A 21,263-nucleotide genomic window follows, 5' to 3' on the forward strand; every position below is an offset into this window, starting at 1 on the left:
TCATGTCTAATATTGAGTGTCGTACGGTGTAATATTTTTGTTTTAGTCTTCTTTCTTGTAGAAGTTTAAAAGTTTCCAATGTTTTTCCAAAAACTTATTAATACAAAAAGCAATTCAAATATGTATGTATTGCAAACTTTAATTTTATACCAAATCTATTGTAAATTTTATTTGTACTTAAGTCATAGCTATGTTTAAAATTTAAACTACATTAATTTATATACAACATATAAACAAATATGTATATAAAATAAAATTCAAAATTCATTTAAGCAATTCTTAACCTTAAATCCCTTTAGACCATTTATGATAATCTCTTAACTTTAAAACAAATAAAATCTTCCAAATGACCACTGAGGGTACAAATGTTGATACATACGTTATTTTATTTTTGCTAAAACAAATTGTTCTGATGTAATTCACCATTAAAATCATAAAAATGACAACTCAACATTTGAAAAAACAAAAAAAAAACCATCTACAACATGCAACCAACCAACAGCACATACAATTGAGTAATTGCAATTAAAAAAAAAAAAAATATGGAATGAAATCCTTGTTTTTGGATTTCGAAATAGAAAATGAATGTAGAAAAATTCTAGGAACTCACACCTTAAATTTTCGGTCACATGTAAATTCTAAAAAACCATTTTGAATATACATACATACATACATACATATGTAGTATGTTTAGTAAATGCGCTCTTTCTATGGCTATAGTATAGTATTTTGCAAGATAAATAAGTAGTGCTACTAGTATTTTAATATAAACTTTTTTATATTTTTTTTAATTTCAAAAACAACTTAAATTAAATTCATTCATAGCAGGGAGTGCCTTTTTTGAACTCCTGTTAGTTGTTTTTTTTATTATTTTTACAATTATTACTTACATACTCGTACAAGCAAGTAGAGTAATATAGGAGTTTACTTACCATAAGGATATCAACAACTAAATGCAAAAAAGGACTCTTGTTTTGAATAGTTTTTTGTTTGTTGGTTAGATGGATGGTCTGTTTCTTGTCTTGAGCTTAAAGCCACAGTAAGCAAACAACATAAATTTAATTTTTTAGGCGATAAACTGGCATAAAAGTTTACCCTACAATAAGTTTACTTCAATTTCGAGTGGTCTCTAAAAAAAATAAGAATTGGTTTTAGCCAAAAATTTAACTTAAATATTAAGAGCTAGTTTTTAGGATGTAGATCAATTATATTCTTCAGCTTAAACTGGCCAGTTAAACCCTAGTTAGTACTGCCAAAGTAAATTTGTGTAAATAAAAAAAAAAAAAATATGGAATGAAAAATTTTATATTTTAACAAAGATAATATAATGAATTCATTCCTTTTAAAATAAATTCCATATGGGATCATTCACTTTTTCTTTAATTCATATCCATTATAATTTGGCTTTAGAAAATATATTATTCTTCAATTCAAATCTATAATTTTGTCATTTCGTTTGTAATTTCTGCATTTCCCATTTACGTCTGTATGTTGAAATCAACTTTCCGAAACCCCTAAATAACGTACATGCATGATTCATTCAACAATATATCTTCTGTAGTACACCGGTTCAGTTGTTAATCAGTTGATCTATCAGGCCTGTCACACATTTTGTTCAGAATGGTTTCAATTCCGATCGATTTCGTTTTAGGTTCTTCAGATTACGTGTAATTTTTTAATTCCAATAATCTATATATATAAAAATGAAATGGTCCATATATGTCATGTCATCACGTGAGCACGACTGGAGCGATTTGGCTGATTTTTTTTTATTCAATTCGAAATTTTCAGGAGATGGTTTGTAAAGAAAAAAAATTCAAAAATTTCGGCTAAAACTCGGAAATTCTTTTTTTTGTGAGTCCAGTCAACTGTAATAATAAAGCTCCCTAAAGTATGCAGCACAAATTTAGATATTTTATTTGCAAATAAATAAGAACAGGTTGGAGAAACTTGAAGAACTAACATTAGTAAATGCTACCGGGCGAAGCCGGGGCGATCAACTAGTATTTAATAATTCTATATTTCTGATTTTAACTTGACAATGTTTTTATAGTGAAATTTTTGGTACAGAAACTTATTAAAATTTTGAGAAAAACAAATAATTACAAAGAAATATGAATTTCACTTTAAAAACTGAAAGTGGTTTCATTCCGAAAGATATTTTCATTTTATTTTTTCTGAAGAAGCAACATACGGAATTAATTCCACTTTCGATCGGAATGGAATTCTGTGACATGTCTGTATATCTGGACTACTAAGTCATTAACATGACAATATGGATATCTAATGGTAGATATTGCAAAGACCTTTCCAAAGACTTATATAGCAACAGATTAATTCGGACAATTGGTCAAAATCGGGAAAAAAATAGCCGAATATAACTTTCTTATTTCATACCCTTGATGGATATATATTGATTTTGTCATTCCGTTTTAAAATATGTATCGCAGACCCTCATTACATTTATTCTGGATCCTCATAAGGTTATAAGACAATCTAGGTATGTCCGTCCTTCTGTCTGTCTGTTGAAAACACCATATGGCCCAAACGAAAGCAGCTGTCTGAAATTTTCCACAAATACCATATGTTGATAAGTTTTCTTTGGTATTGAAAATGGGCAATACCGGTACATGATATCACCTAGCCCCATACAAATGTCCCCCCGGAATACTGTTTGAGCAAAACATTTGTTTTCCTCAAGATCAATTTTAATTCATTTAATTCATCATGGTTCAAGAAGTTATGTTGGTTTTTAATATCACATTCAGTAAGGCCTACTGATTCAGCCTTGACAGCTGTGGTTTGTCAGAGACTGGCAGGTTATTAGATTTGCCCCCATTTTCTCAATATCTGGTTATAGTTTTTCGTAACGATATACTTCCAATTAACATTTTTTTTTGAGAACTGTCAGTTTATCCTCACGATAAAAAATAACAAGAGATTGGGAAAATGAGGGTTAGAAACAATACCTTTTCTAATCAATAAAGATAGAATCGCTAACTTAGCTTAGGGGTGAAAATGGAGATGTGGGAAAATTTAATCACGATCCTGTCAATGCCCCGAGTATCACTCTGTCAATCTAGCAACATCAGTATCAACCCTAAACCTTTTTACCATGATAGAATCTCGTCAACAGTGAAACTGTTAGAAAAACAACGATCCTATCTTATTTGGATTCGAAATATACCTGAACATAACTTATCGAGTCCTAAGCTTAAGATAAGTTAAAGAACTGATCAGACCATCCTGATAATTTTCTGGTTTAATTAAATGATGCTTATATCACTGGGATCCATACAAATGAAATGTACAGCTAATCAGACCTGCATTCGCTATAGTTTTCTCTAGAAAACTGTAATAAATTGAATAAGTTTATGAACTTAGGTTGTGGTTCTTTAAATGATCTGACCAACCAGCTAATGTCCTGGTTCAACTGAATAATCCTTGTATCGCTACTGTGAATGTTGTGCTACGGCATAATTCGGGTAGTAGTATCCTCGTTATTCCCAAGTTTTGGAAACTCGCAAATACGCATTAGCTTGCCTGCTCTAGTTTTGTTTTAAAATCAAAATGTGATTCAGATCGATGATCAGTCCCCCAGTTTATGGATTTCAAACGAAAATATCATTTAAAAAATTTTAACAAAAATTACACTGAAATATATTAAAACTCGATTGTTTTTCATACAAATTTCTTTGATGATTCTATCGTTTGATATTCGTTAATATTCCCTAAACTTTAGGGCCTATTAACGAATTTAGGGCCTAAAGTATTAAAGAAATAAGAGATTTTCAACTTAAATTCACTATTTCGTTCGCGTACGCTAACAGTAATTTCGTAATTCTGAATTAAACCCTTAAAAAATTCCTAAAGTTGATGTCCTGTAGGGTAAAATAAATTTACTAAAGGTACTGTATGTATATACATTTTTTTAATATTAAACAAAATATATATTGTCGTGCTGTGGCACTCCTTGATGTAATATGTGAGTATTTCAGTTTATGTATCTCTTTTTGTTTGATTCCTACAGTATTCTGGGTATGTATTTATATTTATATGAATGTGTTTTACTGCAAGGACAGGATGAAAAGTCCTTTTAAAGCAATAAAAAGTATAAGTTTCTTTTTGCAGTTCTTAATATGGTATTAACTAGGATATTCAATTGATTAACCGTTAATCGGTTAACCTATTAATTTTGGTCGGTTAACTGTTCGAATAATTTAGAATTTTCATTTTTAATTTTCCGCTTTAATTCAAATACAAACGTCAAAGTAAAATTATATATTTTTTTGAACATCCGAGAAACTCAAACAAAAAAATTACTCAAAATAATCACACATACAAGTGTTGTTTTTGTTTCCATATAGTTTTTTCTACTAATACATTCTCACCACATAGGTTTCTGACAACTGAGTTAGGTCTTTGACAGGAGAGTTTCCGCTCTATGTCTATTCTCTATGGTTGTTATACTCTGACTACTGACATATTTAATTTACATATATTTGTCGGCCGAATTACCGCATTCGATATCGAGTAAAATTTATCGTAATTTTCTTATTTGAGATTATGGCAATCGATATTTAAAATCAGCAAATCGGTCCATAAATAACGGAGATATGAGCAAAAAACCGGGACAACCTCGATTTTTGACCTATTTTTGATCTATATATGGATTACTAAGTCATTAATATAGACAATATGGATATCTAATGATAGATATTTCAAAGTCCATTGCAACGATGTAGATAAGGCTATAATAAGTTGGACCTACAATGGGTCAAAATCGGGAAAAATATTTTTTAACCCGAATTTTTTTTCGTCAAAAATATTTTTGTCATACATTTAAAAAAAAATTTTATAATTTTTTTTTAAAAAAATTTGGAAAAACCTTTTTTAAAAAAAAAAATTAAAAAACAATTTCGAAAAAAAAATTTCAAAAACAATTAAAAAATTAAATTTTGTTTACCTAAAAATATTTAAAAAAATTTATTTTAAAGTATAATTTGGTGAAGGGTATATAAGATTCGGCACAGCCGAATATAGATCTCTTACTTGTTTTTTGGTAGAATTGTTATGTTTTGTTCATTATACTCTACGCCACCATAGTGTGGAGGGTATTATGCGTTTGTGCAGATGTTTGAAACGCCCAAAAATATTAGTCTAAAACCCACCTTAAAGTATACCGATCAACACTTTCTGAGTCGATTAAACGATGTCCGTCCGTCCGTCCGTCTGGTTGGCTGGCTGTCCATGTAAACCTTGTGCTCAGAGTACAGGTCGCAATTTTGAAGATATTTCGATCGAATTTGGTACATATTATTTTTCCGGCCCAAGGACCAAGCCTATTGAAACTGTCTGAAATCGGTCCATTATTTCACCTAGCCCCCATACAAATGTCCTTCCAAAATTGCGCTCCAAATAAGTTTTATATATACAAAATTCATGTCACCAAATTTTGTTACGATCGGTCCATAATTAGTCATAGCTCCCATATAGACCCGCTTCCGAAAATCATTTTAACGTGCTTAAATCACTTAAAAATGTTGGTATATACACTTCCGAAAATCACTCAAAAATATAAATTATTGAAATTTTAAAAGAAAAATGTTTTTGCTCTTTTACTTAGTGTAGGGTATTATATGGTCGGGCTTGACCGACTATTTGAATACCCTAGTATTAACACAACTCACAGTGGCTCCATTTGAGTTTTGTTCGTTGCAAAAATCATAACTTTTGAAGCAAATGAGTTAATCAAAAAGTGTAAAAAGCATATGATAGATAATTGATCAACCTATGAAATGAGTATTTGGAAAGGATTCTACTGCTTTTAGGTAGGTGCCTACTTATGGGTTAGCAAAGTTGAAATTTGTGGAAAAATCAATTTTATGGGAAGTAAAATAAAATATTTTTTAAAATTTTTAATTTTTTATATTTCTTTTTAAAGGCTTTTATAATTTAAAATTATTCCAGAAAAAATTAAAAAAAAAATGTTTAAATTTTTTGTCAAATTTTTTTTTATTTTTTTTAAATTTTTTGAACAATATTTTGTTCATAATCCGTTAATTGCCCAAAAATTTCCCAAAAATGTGTTGAATGCACATTCTTCATTTTTCAAAGTTTTACCTCTAAATTGGGGCAAGGACGGGCAGGAATGAACTTATTTGAAAAATATGGCAACTATAGAAATTTATAGTTTTTTTATTTTCCATCAAAGTTGAAAAATATTGAAAAAATGGATAGTTGGTAAATATCGATTTAACTGGACAAATAAATATACGACGATCCGTTACCTAGTTTCCGAGATACTGTATCTGAAAGCGGACCAAATTATCTAAAAATGGTCTGTTTATTTTGAACACTGAAAATCAGTTTCAAGGGCATATTTGAAATTTTTTAGGGACACACGAAGTTCCTTCGAGATCCTGATTTGACGGGAAGTAAATACAGCAAAGTTTTAAAATTCCTAAAAAAAATTCAGATATTTTACGAAACCATGTTATTTTCTACTTCCCAATTCATGTTCTGGATCAACTCCTGTTCTTTTGAGATGTATTGCATAGTAACTAACTCGAATTCGTATTTCAGAAATCTTCTTTAATAACGATTGCAACATCTTTTAAAATCGAAGCAAATATTAAAGTTTCTAGGGAAAAAAAATTACAAAATCATCTGCTTTCATAATTTTGATATGTTTCCTTGATGTATATCAGACTAATTGTATATTTCTAGACGATTTTTTTTAAAATATAGAGTCCTTTAAAAAAATCTTTTTAGATTGCTTTCGTATTGTTTAGATTATTTTTGCGTGGTGACATTTTAGTCTTAATACAAAAACCTTCCAATGATATAGAGTGTTAGTGGCATATTTAAACATCACATATTTTCTAATGCTATTTTTTGCCTTTAAGTAGTTCTAATATGAATACAAAAATAAACTATGGCTACTTTTGCATAAAGAAGATACAGGGTTATTATAATGAAATTCTCAAAATACTTTAGATTTTTTCTTTGTATAAAATATTTTGCATTTGTTTGTTATCTATACTCACGCAATATTTGTTTACTTTCAAATACATTTCACTGTTCACACCCTGTATATTTAAATAAATCTTAAGTAAAATCGTTAGAAATTAATGGCTAGCAAGAGCTAAACAAACAAAAAAAAAATAAAAAGGCAACTAAAAAAGGATAGGTCTTTTTGTAGAAAACGGAATATTCAAATTTTAGTCTGCAACAAACTTTCGAAATAAAACGTTACAAAAATAACGGTTAAACAAATAAAAATAAATAAATAAAAACTTGTTGATTTTAAATTAAAAATATAAATAATTTATACAAAAATACTAAATAAATAAAATGAGTGTCGATGAGGATAAAGAATTTATGGAACCAAATCCTGAAACTGCCTGGCTGGAACAAAGAACAACAATTGGTGAATTTAGAGTTTGGCATATTATAGCATTTTGTGTTGGCATATTGTTAAGTATAGGTAAATTTATTCTAGCAAATAAACCACCCCCTCCCCCCCAAAAAAAAATAATAATTAATAAAAATTATAATTTAAATGTAAATATTTCCAAGTTATAATGGTCTGCTGCTGTATGCGATTTCGAATACCACGCACCAAACAGGAAATCGAAGCTGATTATCAGCGGAAACAGATTACCAAGAAATTTCGAGAAAAATTACAACAAATTAAAAATTCCGAAATGGATGATATGGATTTACAAAAAGGTACAAATTATTTTTTATTCTAATTTTTTTTAATTTCATTTAATTTTTATTTTAATCACTGTAAATAAGTTCAATTTAAATTATGTACTTTTTTACGAAATTTTTTATGTTAATAAATATTCGTGTATGTAAATATGTACATTCTTTTGTATTTTCTTCTTTAAACTTACATACTTTTACATAGTAGTTTTAGTTTAAACATTTATAATACGTGACAAAAGTGTTCGTACTACAGTAGGACCTCGATTATCCGTATTGGTCGGGACCGGAAGCATTCTGGATAATCAATTTTCCCGGTTAATTGAGTAGAAATTTTGAGTAGTTTTTTAAAGGATTTTATGTACATGTTTAAATAATATAAGGATTTTATTAAATTTCGGACATATGCCCACTGCATTTCATTTTCTGGGCAGAGTAAGTTATTCTACGCATTTTTCAAAACTGCAGAAGTATACTTCTGTTATAACAGCGTTCCAAGCATTATTAATTGACAACAGTGCTTTCTTGATGTTAAACGCTTTCTTAAATTCTTATCTATTGATTGACGTGAATAGTTGTTTTTGCACTATAGTTTTTCGATAATGACATTTAAAGCTCCATATTGCACCCTGATCCATCGGTTGGATCAAATACGTCACATTTTGTTTGGAAAATTGTATAAATCGTTCATTGCTGAGTTTTTCTATTCTATTGATATGAATTGTGGCAGTTATATAATCAGCTGAAGATTTTTGTACTAAGTTTGTGAATTGCATGTCGCTTTTTTGTTTAATTTTGAGTGGAATATTTTAGCCTTTTCATTCACTATTAATCCAGAACTTCAGTTTCGAATGAGGAATTCCTATTCACATTGTGTTTGTTGTTCAAAAATAATCGAAAAAAATGTTGCTTATAATCCCGGATAATTGAGGTAATTACTGTTAATCGATGCAAAAAAGTTGAAATCGATCCAATATTTTTTTTTTCACGGATAATCGAGGCCTCACTGTACTTTAATTTAGAAATTTTTGAAATGATATAGGTTTGTAGGGCAAAGGTTTTATATATTGCCTTACTACATAAGACCTTAATTAGAAAATATAAATAAATTCATTTTATAAATTAATAAGATTTTAATACTTATTAACATAATTATACCCTACAAAATATATTGGGTTCCAATGTGCTCAGGATCATTTGAGCGATGTCCATGATCTAACCGTCCGTCGGTCCATGTAAACCTTGTAATCAAACTGCAGGTCATAATTTTGAATATTATACGATAAAATTTGGCACATATCTCTTTATTGATCTAAGGAAAGAATCGGTCTATTATTTCTCCTAGCCTTTATACAAATGTCATCCCGAAATAGGACTTTATCGGTCATGAAACGTAAATTCTCTGCGAGATAGTTTAGTTTTCCCTAATTAATTCTCCCTAATATATACATATGGGGCATTTCATGTCAAGTGAACCAACTTTAAAATCGATGTCTTCCGATCGGGATGAAAAAAATTTGGATTTTGCAAAAAAAAATTAAAAAATTGTATGTCTTGCGTTACAAAATATTTATTTTGATATATATCCCACTCGCAGTACACTAAGGGACTAAAAATATCTTAAAGGAATGGACCTAAGCTTTCTTTTGACTAAAAAAAATTTTTAAAAAAAGGGCCCGTTTTGAAAAAAAATTCGTCAAAGTCTTGAGTTAAAAAATATTTATTTTGATAGATATCCCACTCGCATCCCACAAAAAAGGGTCAAATTGACCCCTAAATAGAGGGTTAAGACCTTCCACAAAAATGATTCAAATATAAATTCCACAATAAGAATTCTCTCAGACATAAACTTAAATTTTTTTCAACTATTATAATGCTCCTGTTAAAAAAAATTCAGACCAGCTGGATTATAAGTTTATTCTACAAAAATTATCTACTCAATATGCCCTTTCAGGATTATAGGGTCGCTTTTCTGTTCCAAAAATGCTGTTGGACAGTGTAATTAGTTCAAGACATCTCATAATTTTGCTGTATATGAGGTTATAACTTTAAGAATTTGAGGAAAAAAGAATTGTTGGTAGTAATTTTTTCCAAATACGTACAGTTGTTTTACACTATTGCAACATGTTGCTCGGTTTTAATAAAAATATTATTTATTAATCAATTTTAAGAATATTTATAATGAAATAAGGAAACGTTAACAATTTAACCAACATGTTGTAAGGGGTCAAAGGTGAAATGTATGAATAAGGGAATGCGTAAACGATATCCAGGGTTGTATGATGATTTTTGTACTGCACTGTACATATGTATAAATTTCATTATCTTTTCATTGTACAATATAACAATGTTAGCGTGTGTTTATGTATGTAAGGATTTGTTCAATGACCAAGCCCCTGTTGACTTTTTTAAAAATGTCATAAATTATTTCTAATACATTCGTATTTGGGGTCACTACCTCCATTTAATGTTTCAAAACATGAAAAAAGTAGCAAGAAACGTGTTAGATTTGATCGATTAATTGAAAATATTTCTTGGCATAATTTAATTAAGATTAGACTTTAACAAAATATTGCAGCATTTCTAATGGGAGTTGGGAAAATATATAAAACTCCTTTAAAATTTAAGAATTTAGCATTTTATTTTTTTGAAAATTATTACAAGCTGTCATAAACATAACTTTATTATTGTCAAAACCTGTAAATATTTACCTATGTATGTATGTACATTTTAATATATTTAAAACTCTTTAAAATTTGCTAAGCATTTTGCACAATTCTTTCTTTGTTTTTCTTTTCATAATATTTATCATTAACAATAAAACTACTTCTATTAAAACAATAAACTATAATCAAACTTCCTCATTCCTCCTTCTTTATATAAACCAAAAACACTATTAAAAACTGCTACTAAAAATATCAAACAAATAAAAAAAATATATAAACTACTGCTCACAGCACTTGCTTACATTAAATTGGATGAATATGATGAACCATAAAAATACTTTTAAATTAAAAGGACTTTATTAAATACAAATGAAAAGGTAAATTATATTTTAAATATAAATAAAAAAAATGCAATAATATTTATGAATAAGCACCATTTAAATTTAAGTTTAAATACATATATCCGATATAAAAGTTATCTTCTAAAAACATATTGAATTTTATGAATATTAATTTTTAATACATATTTTGATTTCATATATTGCAGCCATTGAATACATACAAACTCACTATCTGACGAAACAATGCAACAGTGTGGAGAGTTTAGATAAGGATTTAAATAAACTTAAAAATCAAATTGCCACAATTGATAATATTAAAGTTTAAATAACTATAGTTATTTCTTTGGAAAAAGAAAACGCAACTAAAAAAAATATTTTTTAAATTTTATAAGCAACCTAAATAAATAGAATAGAAAAGTAATTAAGTATTAATAAAAATGTATTAAAAAATTCAATAAATTTTACTAAAAATTAATGTTGTTTGATCGTTTCTTTTACAACCTGTGGTTTAGAAACTTTATTTTAGATAAATTTGATATCACGGGAACTATTAGAGATATTAGAATTTCACAAAATTGGAGCTGAGGTGTTTTCGATTTGATTTACAATTGTACAGCTTCGTAGGTGAAATGGGGCCCTCAAATTTTGTCATCTCGGATCTCATATTTTTAATAAAATCCATTTATAATCCGAAAGAGCTGACATTTTAAATATAAATAGTCCTTGAGAAGATCTACAAAAAATAAACGTATTGTGTACTTGTGGTCCATTCTCTTTTCCATCTTACAATGTTCTCCCATCACTGGCCCTTAAATTATATTTGGATTAAATTTCTATCTCAACAAGTTTAAATGTTCGTCGGATGATAGCTACCAAAAACAGTCTCATTTGCCCTGCACCTACAGTTTGATAACTAATTTCCAATTTTAGATTATTAATAACCTTCCGGGGAATAATTTTTGTTAATTTATTATACTCTCTTGACTAAGCTCTTATATGATCATGTTTTGGAGTAGTTTTACAAGTCTTCTTTCCAAATGTTGAGGTTTTACAGTACATGTTTCACCAAATTTTGTATAATTTTTGAAACAGCTGATTTATTAATTGAATTTTGATCACAGATAGTTTTTGTTACAAGCCAGCATTAAAATTGCTTATATAAATTTTCTTAAATCTTGACTCTAGCCAATTACAAAATGAAATTATGAAAATAAAAAAAATTTGAAATTTTTCTACATATTATTGTTATTGTGGCAGTTTAAAAGTTTCCATTCCATGACCAGATTTAAACGCAATTGGCAACTTGTGAGACTGCATGGTCCATAAATTTTTCGCAAATGATGTTCAGAATCAAAGCATAAAGACAGTAACAAGATTCAAACAAAAAATTAAACTAAAGTGGAAGAAAATTGCGAGCAAATTCTCGCACTCGTAATCGAAATAAATTTCGAACGCTTATTACATTCAAGTAAAAACTCGTTCGTTATCTTGTGGTCAATAATTTCCTAAACATTTTATTCGATATCGAATAAGAGAATCCCAAAAAAAAAAACTCGCACGTTCGAATAAGTATTCGACTGTGTTAATTAGCCCACTGATATCAATTTTCTTAAAAAAATTGTGAAATCACATCCAGACCGTGTATTTTTAATAATTCAAAATATAGGATCATCAACTAACTCATTATCTTATATATAAATAGGCCACACGTTTTTTTGTGGTACATTTTTAAGTATGTTATTGTCCACCATTATTGATGAAACAATATAGTTTTAAAGGTTATTTTCTCTAGATGTGCACAATGTATATTTTTTTCAACATTCTTTCCATAAAAGTGCTAAAAAGAGTTAAAAAGTGGTCGAATTTTGACCACCAGGCGATCCTAGTTAATAATAATAATGCCAAACTGCCCAATAATTTAAAGTGCTTTTATAGGAAAAGGCTCCTATAATTTGAGGTTAAGCTACTAAACTTAAGTAAAACAATAAATGTACAACTGAAGTTTTGCTTACTAAATAAAGTTTTAAGTGAATTCAAAAAAAATTTAATGAATAAATTTGTAGCTCCTTAAATATTATTTTAACCTTATTTTTGGTAAGTTGTTTAAAAACAAGTAAGAGAGCTAGTATTTCCAAAGGTACCTTTACACTATCTTAATTATCATCGGAATTGAAGTGGAAACATTAAAATGATTTGTTTACACTTTATATTATTTTAATGTTTGATTTGTTATCATACTCACATTTAAATGGAATTGCAATCACTGTCTAAATTTTTCTTGAAAAATTTCTTATTTTTCAAAATAAAAAAAAATCGTTTTTTTCAGTTTCAATTAAAATGGGACAGTTTTTGTTTTGTTACTTATTTTTTTTTTCGTTAGGAAAGTTTTGGATTGTATTTTTATTGATTTTTCTTTAATTTTTTTAACAAATTTTTCATTTTTATTTTTTTATTATTATTATTGATTTTTCGTTTTTTAGGTTTTGTTTGATTTTTCACAAATAAAAAAATAATACAAAAAAAAGAATTAAAAATTAATAATTATTTTATTTTATTACAATAATTTTTTTACTTAAGGGTTAAACCACATTATTTAGTATTTTTGTTTTTGTTTTAACTTAAATATTTAGTTTCGTATGTTTGTTTTGTTTTTTCTTTTCTTTTTAATTTGTAAGACAAGTTATAACTTTTGGAATACCTTTTTTTAAAGAGAGAGTTTTTGTTGTTGTTGTTTAAGATTAAATTGGCGTTTGTTTGCTTTTGTTTCCAGATAAGATGAATTTTTGTTTTTATTTTTGAAAGTTAGTATTTTGTTTTTTTGTATGGAAAATGTATGTGTTTTCTTCGTATGTTTTACTTTATTATTTTTTTAATAATACAAAATTAATACATTTAATAAAAAAAAAACAACTAGACATGGTCCATAAATCATTCTTTGCGTATAAATGTTCTCCCCCTGCAAGAAAAATTAAAGGATTTAAATTAGAAATGGTTTTATGTTTTAAAATATATGGTATATTTTGGATAATTACGTTATAGTCTTCTTTTCCATGTTTTTAGCTTCTGGTCTTGCACGATTAAGAACTTTTAAGAAGTCTGATGTTTTTGCACGCATTCTAGAGTGTATATAAGCCTTTGAACACTGTAATTTTAAAAATTATACATAGTTTTAACAAAAAAAGTTCAACAACAAATATTATGTCATAAACAAACCTTAATGTGGTAATGTAAATAATCTCGGAACATATGTATTAAATTAATGGTATTATCTCTAGTTTCTTTATTAGTATGACGTGGAAAGAGCACTGCAATTGAAAAAAGAAATTATTATTATTAAAATTTTTAAGATAAATTTTATATTTTAGTGTGAAATTTCTTTATTTAATTCTTATTTAAGGATTTTATATTCTTAATACATTTATTAAAATAGAATTGATATAAAACTAGGGTGCTTTGCTAGATATTCTACCCTTCATCTAATTATAAACCATTGGCACGCGTCCATAGCACAACTCAAATATGAACAAAACTCATGGCTAAGAGCGTAAAAACAAATCTTTTCGGTTTATCTAGTGAAAATTCGAAAATCTTTTTTTTTTTTGAGAAAAATTTCACATTTTGTTATCAAAACATTTATGAATAAGAAAAAGGGAGAGCTGGATGTGTGTGTTGATAAAATAAATTGTAAAAAATCCGAAAAATCAAATTAAAACCAAAAAATTACTCAAGGTTTTTAAATCTTCCTTAGCACTGTATAAACCATTTTTAATGTTTTCCTACAAAAATATTTTTTCATCAGCTGTTTGTACTTTTGGATTTTTTTTCGAAGATCAACCCGCCAATAGTGGCCGCTTAGACTAGCAAATGAAACTAAATAATCGAAAATCCAAAAACAACATGTGTAGATTGAATCTCCAATATTGAAGTCAAAAACCCACCCTAATTATCATTTAACTCGATTAAGATTCTACTGGAGTTTTTGGGAGACAACCAGATCATCGCACTTAAAACAACTGCTAATTAATGACTTAATTTAAGTTATTTTCAAATAATTTAAAATAAATTGCATCAAGTTCATGATTTGTCGAATGAATCAAAACTTCTTTCTCTTTTGATCATTAAATTCGATTAAGTGTTTGAGAGAAAAACTTTTTAATACCAGAATACTTCACTTTAAAGTAAACTATATATTTTAAATAATTTGTTCAAATTCCATGAATTTTGGAATTTTCCATTTTTCATTTAGCTTGATTGATTTTTCATTGGAGTGTTTGAGAGAAAAACTTTTTAATACCAGAATATCCCACTTTTAACTCCTAATGTAAATTATTACAGAAATTCTCAAACTATATATATGTATTTAATAACTTGTTCAAGTTCCATGACTTTTGAAAAGAATAAGGTTTCTTTTTTTTCTATTTATCATTTAGCTTGATTATGTTTCTATTGAAGTGTTTGAGAGAAAAACTTTTTAATACCAGAATATCCCACTTTTAACTCCTAATGTAAGTTATTGATCAAATTCTCAAAGAAAACTATATAAATTTAATAACTTGTTCAAGTACCATGACTTTTGGAAAGAATAAGATTTCCTTTTCCATTTTTCATTTAGCTTGGTTATGTTTCTATTGGAGTATTTGAGAGAAAAACTTTTTAATACCAGAATATCCCACTTTTAACTCCTAATGTAAGTTATTGATCAAATTCTCAAAGAAAACTATATAAATTTAATAACTTGTTCAAGTTCCATGACTTTTGGAAAGAATAAGATTTCCTTTTCCATTTTTCATTTAGCTTGATTATGTTTCTATTGGAGTGTTTGAGAGAAAAACTTTTTAAAACCAGAATATCCCACTTTTAACTCCTAATGTAAATTATTACACAAATTCTCAAAGTAAACTATATATATTTAGTAATTTGTTCAAGTTCCATGATTTCTGAAAATAATAAGTTTTATTTTTCTTTGTATCATTTAGCTTGATTATGTTTCTATTGGAGTGTTTGAGAGAAAAACTTTTTAAAACCAGAATATCCCACTTTTAACTCCTAATTTAAGTTATTGATCAAATTCTCAAAGAAAACTATATAAATTTAATAACTTGTTCAAGTTCCATGACATTTGGAAAGAATAAGATTTCCTTTTCCATTTTTCATTTAGCTTGGTTATGTTTTTATTGGAGTGTTTGAGAGAAAAACTTTTTAAAACCAGAATATCCCACTTTTAACTCCTAATGTAAATTATTACACAAATTCTCAAAGTAAACTATATATATTTAATAATTTGTTAAGTTCCATGACTTTTGAAAATAATAAATTTTATTTTTCTATGTATCATTTAGCTTGATTATGTTTCTATTGGAGTGTTTGAGAGAAAAACTTTTTAAAACCAGAATATCCCACTTTTAACTACTAATGTAAGTTATTGATCAAATTCTCAAAGAAAACTATATAAATTTAATAACTTGTTCAAGTTCCATGACTTTTCGAAAGAATAAGATTTCCTTTTCCATTTTTCATTTAACTTGATTATGTTTCTATTGGAGTGTTTGAGAGAAAAACTTTTTAAAACCAGAATATCCCACTTTTAACTCCTAATGTAAGTTATTGATCAAATTCTCAAAGAAAACTATATAAATTTAATAACTTGTTAAAGTTCCATGACTTTTGAAAATAACAAGATTTCCTTTTCCATTTTTCATTTAGCTTGGTTATGTTTCTATTGGAGTGTTTGAGAGAAAAACTTTTTAATACCAGAATATCCCACTTTTAACTCCTAATGTAAATTATTACAGAAATTCTCAAAGTAAACTATATATATGCAATTAATAATTTGTTCAAGTTCCATGACTTTTGAAAAGAATAAGGTTTCTTTTTTTTCTATTTATCATTTAGCTTGATTATGTTTCTATTGAAGTGTTTGAGAGAAAAACTTTTTAATACCAGAATATCCCACTTTTAACTCCTAATGTAAGTTATTGGTCAAATTCTCAAAGAAAACTATATAAATTTAATAACTTGTTCAAGTTCCATGACTTTTGGAAAGAATAAGATTTCCTTTTCCATGTTTCATTTAGCTTGGTTATGTTTCTATTGGAGTGTTTGAGAGAAAAACTTTTTAATACCAGAATATCCCACTTTTAACTCCTAATGTAAATTATTACTCAAATTCTCAAAGTATACTATATATACTATATATTTAATAATTTGTTCAAGTTCCATGACATTTGGAAAGAATAAGATTTCCTTTTCCATTTTTCATTTAGCTTGGTTATGTTTTTATTGGAGTGTTTGAGAGAAAAACTTTTTAAAACCAGAATATCCCACTTTTAACTCCTAATGTAAGTTATTGATCAAATTCTCAAAGAAAACTATATAAATTTAATAACTTGTTCAAGTTCCATGACTTTTGGAAAGAATAAGATTTCCTTTTCCATTTTTCATTTAGCTTGATTATGTTTCTATTGGAGTGTTTGAGAGAAAAACTTTTTAAAACCAGAATATCCCACTTTTAACTCCCAATGTAAATTATTACACAAATTCTCAAAGTAAACTATATATATTTAGTAATTTGTTCAAGTTCCATGATTTCTGAAAATAATAAGTTTTATTTTTCTTTGTATCATTTAGCTTGATTATGTTTCTATTGGAGTGTTTGAGAGAAAAACTTTTTAAAACCAGAATATCCCACTTTTAACTCCTAATTTAAGTTATTGATCAAATTCTCAAAGAAAACTATATAAATTTAATAACTTGTTCAAGTTCCATGACATTTGGAAAGAATAAGATTTCCTTTTCCATTTTTCATTTAGCTTGGTTATGTTTTTATTGGAGTGTTTGAGAGAAAAACTTTTTAAAACCAGAATATCCCACTTTTAACTCCTAATGTAAATTATTACACAAATTCTCAAAGTAAACTATATATATTTAATAATTTGTTAAGTTCCATGACTTTTGAAAATAATAAATTTTATTTTTCTATGTATCATTTAGCTTGATTATGTTTCTATTGGAGTGTTTGAGAGAAAAACTTTTTAAAACCAGAATATCCCACTTTTAACTACTAATGTAAGTTATTGATCAAATTCTCAAAGAAAACTATATAAATTTAATAACTTGTTCAAGTTCCATGACTTTTGGAAAGAATAAGATTTCCTTTTCCATTTTTCATTTAGCTTGATTATGTTTCTATTGGAGTGTTTGAGAGAAAAACTTTTTAAAACCAGAATATCCCACTTTTAACTCCTAATGTAAATTATTACACAAATTCTCAAAGTAAACTATATATATTTAATAATTTGTTAAGTTCCATGACTTTTGAAAATAATAAATTTTATTTTTCTATGTATCATTTAGCTTGATTATGTTTCTATTGGAGTGTTTGAGAGAAAAACTTTTTAAAACCAGAATATCCCACTTTTAACTCCTAATGTAAGTTATTGATCAAATTCTCAAAGAAAACTATATAAATTTAATACCTTGTTCAAGTTCCATGACTTTTGGAAAGAATAAGATTTCCTTTTCCATTTTTCATTTAGCTTGGTTATGTTTCTATTGGAGTATTTGAGAGAAAAACTTTTTAATACCAGAATATCCCACTTTTAACTCCTAATGTAAGTTATTGATCAAATTCTCAAAGAAAACTATATAAATTTAATAACTTGTTCAAGTTCCATGACTTTTGGAAAGAATAAGATTTCCTTTTCCATTTTTCATTTAGCTTGATTATGTTTCTATTGGAGTGTTTGAGAGAAAAACTTTTTAAAACCAGAATATCCCACTTTTAACTCCTAATGTAAATTATTACACAAATTCTCAAAGTAAACTATATATATTTAGTAATTTGTTCAAGTTCCATGATTTCTGAAAATAATAAGTTTTATTTTTCTTTGTATCATTTAGCTTGATTATGTTTCTATTGGAGTGTTTGAGAGAAAAACTTTTTAAAACCAGAATATCCCACTTTTAACTCCTAATTTAAGTTATTGATCAAATTCTCAAAGAAAACTATATAAATTTAATAACTTGTTCAAGTTCCATGACATTTGGAAAGAATAAGATTTCCTTTTCCATTTTTCATTTAGCTTGGTTATGTTTTTATTGGAGTGTTTGAGAGAAAAACTTTTTAAAACCAGAATATCCCACTTTTAACTCCTAATGTAAATTATTACACAAATTCTCAAAGTAAACTATATATATTTAATAATTTGTTAAGTTCCATGACTTTTGAAAATAATAAATTTTATTTTTCTATGTATCATTTAGCTTGATTATGTTTCTATTGGAGTGTTTGAGAGAAAAACTTTTTAAAACCAGAATATCCCACTTTTAACTACTAATGTAAGTTATTGATCAAATTCTCAAAGAAAACTATATAAATTTAATAACTTGTTCAAGTTCCATGACTTTTCGAAAGAATAAGATTTCCTTTTCCATTTTTCATTTAACTTGATTATGTTTCTATTGGAGTGTTTGAGAGAAAAACTTTTTAAAACCAGAATATCCCACTTTTAACTCCTAATGTAAGTTATTGATCAAATTCTCAAAGAAAACTATATAAATTTAATAACTTGTTAAAGTTCCATGACTTTTGAAAATAACAAGATTTCCTTTTCCATTTTTCATTTAGCTTGGTTATGTTTCTATTGGAGTGTTTGAGAGAAAAACTTTTTAATACCAGAATATCCCACTTTTAACTCCTAATGTAAATTATTACAGAAATTCTCAAAGTAAACTATATATATGCAATTAATAATTTGTTCAAGTTCCATGACTTTTGAAAAGAATAAGGTTTCTTTTTTTTCTATTTATCATTTAGCTTGATTATGTTTCTATTGAAGTGTTTGAGAGAAAAACTTTTTAATACCAGAATATCCCACTTTTAACTCCTAATGTAAGTTATTGGTCAAATTCTCAAAGAAAACTATATAAATTTAATAACTTGTTCAAGTTCCATGACTTTTGGAAAGAATAAGATTTCCTTTTCCATGTTTCATTTAGCTTGGTTATGTTTCTATTGGAGTGTTTGAGAGAAAAACTTTTTAATACCAGAATATCCCACTTTTAACTCCTAATGTAAATTATTACTCAAATTCTCAAAGTATACTATATATACTATATATTTAATAATTTGTTCAAGTTCCATGACATTTGGAAAGAATAAGATTTCCTTTTCCATTTTTCATTTAGCTTGGTTATGTTTTTATTGGAGTGTTTGAGAGAAAAACTTTTTAAAACCAGAATATCCCACTTTTAACTCCTAATGTAAGTTATTGATCAAATTCTCAAAGAAAACTATATAAATTTAATAACTTGTTCAAGTTCCATGACTTTTGGAAAGAATAAGATTTCCTTTTCCATTTTTCATTTAGCTTGATTATGTTTCTATTGGAGTGTTTGAGAGAAAAACTTTTTAAAACCAGAATATCCCACTTTTAACTCCCAATGTAAATTATTACACAAATTCTCAAAGTAAACTATATATATTTAGTAATTTGTTCAAGTTCCATGATTTCTGAAAATAATAAGTTTTATTTTTCTTTGTATCATTTAGCTTGATTATGTTTCTATTGGAGTGTTTGAGAGAAAAACTTTTTAAAACCAGAATATCCCACTTTTAACTCCTAATTTAAGTTATTGATCAAATTCTCAAAGAAAACTATATAAATTTAATAACTTGTTCAAGTTCCATGACATTTGGAAAGAATAAGATTTCCTTTTCCATTTTTCATTTAGCTTGGTTATGTTTTTATTGGAGTGTTTGAGAGAAAAACTTTTTAAAACCAGAATATCCCACTTTTAACTCCTAATGTAAATTATTACACAAATTCTCAAAGTAAACTATATATATTTAATAATTTGTTAAGTTCCATGACTTTTGAAAATAATAAATTTTATTTTTCTATGTATCATTTAGCTTGATTATGTTTCTATTGGAGTGTTTGAGAGAAAAACTTTTTAAAACCAGAATATCCCACTTTTAACTACTAATGTAAGTTATTGATCAAATTCTCAAAGAAAACTATATAAATTTAATAACTTGTTCAAGTTCCATGACTTTTGGAAAGAATAAGATTTCCTTTTCCATTTTTCATTTAGCTTGATTATGTTTCTATTGGAGTGTTTGAGAGAAAAACTTTTTAAAACCAGAATATCCCACTTTTAACTCCTAATGTAAATTATTACACAAATTCTCAAAGTAAACTATATATATTTAATAATTTGTTAAGTTCCATGACTTTTGAAAATAATAAATTTTATTTTTCTATGTATCATTTAGCTTGATTATGTTTCTATTGGAGTGTTTGAGAGAAAAACTTTTTAAAACCAGAATATCCCACTTTTAACTCCTAATGTAAGTTATTGATCAAATTCTCAAAGAAAACTATATAAATTTAATACCTTGTTCAAGTTCCATGACTTTTGGAAAGAATAAGATTTCCTTTTCCATTTTTCATTTAGCTTGGTTATGTTTCTATTGGAGTATTTGAGAGAAAAACTTTTTAAAACCAGAATATCCCACTTTTAACTCCTAATTTAAGTTATT

At 26.9% G+C, this 21,263-nt stretch overlaps 2 protein-coding genes across 3 annotated transcripts in view; one reads left to right on the top strand and one right to left on the bottom strand.

Moving 5' to 3' along the window:
• Positions 1-7,356: 7,356 nt before the first annotated feature.
• Positions 7,357-11,054, top strand: LOC135952452 (transmembrane inner ear expressed protein). Of its 2 annotated transcripts, XM_065502397.1 has the most exons (3): positions 7,357-7,489; positions 7,582-7,734; positions 10,927-11,054. In XM_065502397.1, exons 1-3 carry the CDS (start codon positions 7,357-7,359, stop codon positions 11,043-11,045), a joined length of 405 nt encoding a protein of 134 aa, XP_065358469.1. In that variant the 3' UTR covers positions 11,046-11,054. The 2 variants fall into 2 exon arrangements, 1 of the variants encoding a protein (XP_065358469.1); XR_010576033.1 differs by lacking the exons at positions 7,357-7,489; positions 7,582-7,734 and adding an exon at positions 10,635-10,756 and having other exon boundaries at positions 10,927-10,986.
• A 2,504-nt stretch (positions 11,055-13,558) lies between these two features.
• The window catches only part of Arpc2 (Actin-related protein 2/3 complex, subunit 2), a 32,065-nt gene continuing 24,360 nt past the window's right edge, over positions 13,559-21,263 (bottom strand). Inside the window, exons 6-8 of the mRNA XM_065501340.1 lie at positions 13,934-14,025; positions 13,753-13,862; positions 13,559-13,676 (exon numbers count right to left, since the gene is read on the bottom strand). Of these exons, the coding sequence (XP_065357412.1) occupies positions 13,649-13,676; positions 13,753-13,862; positions 13,934-14,025 (230 nt within the window). The 3' untranslated portion in view covers positions 13,559-13,648. The remainder of the gene's footprint in view (positions 13,677-13,752; positions 13,863-13,933; positions 14,026-21,263) is intronic.

This window comes from Calliphora vicina, chromosome 2 (genome assembly GCF_958450345.1).
Source record: "Calliphora vicina chromosome 2, idCalVici1.1, whole genome shotgun sequence".
Taxonomy (NCBI): domain Eukaryota; kingdom Metazoa; phylum Arthropoda; class Insecta; order Diptera; family Calliphoridae; genus Calliphora; species Calliphora vicina.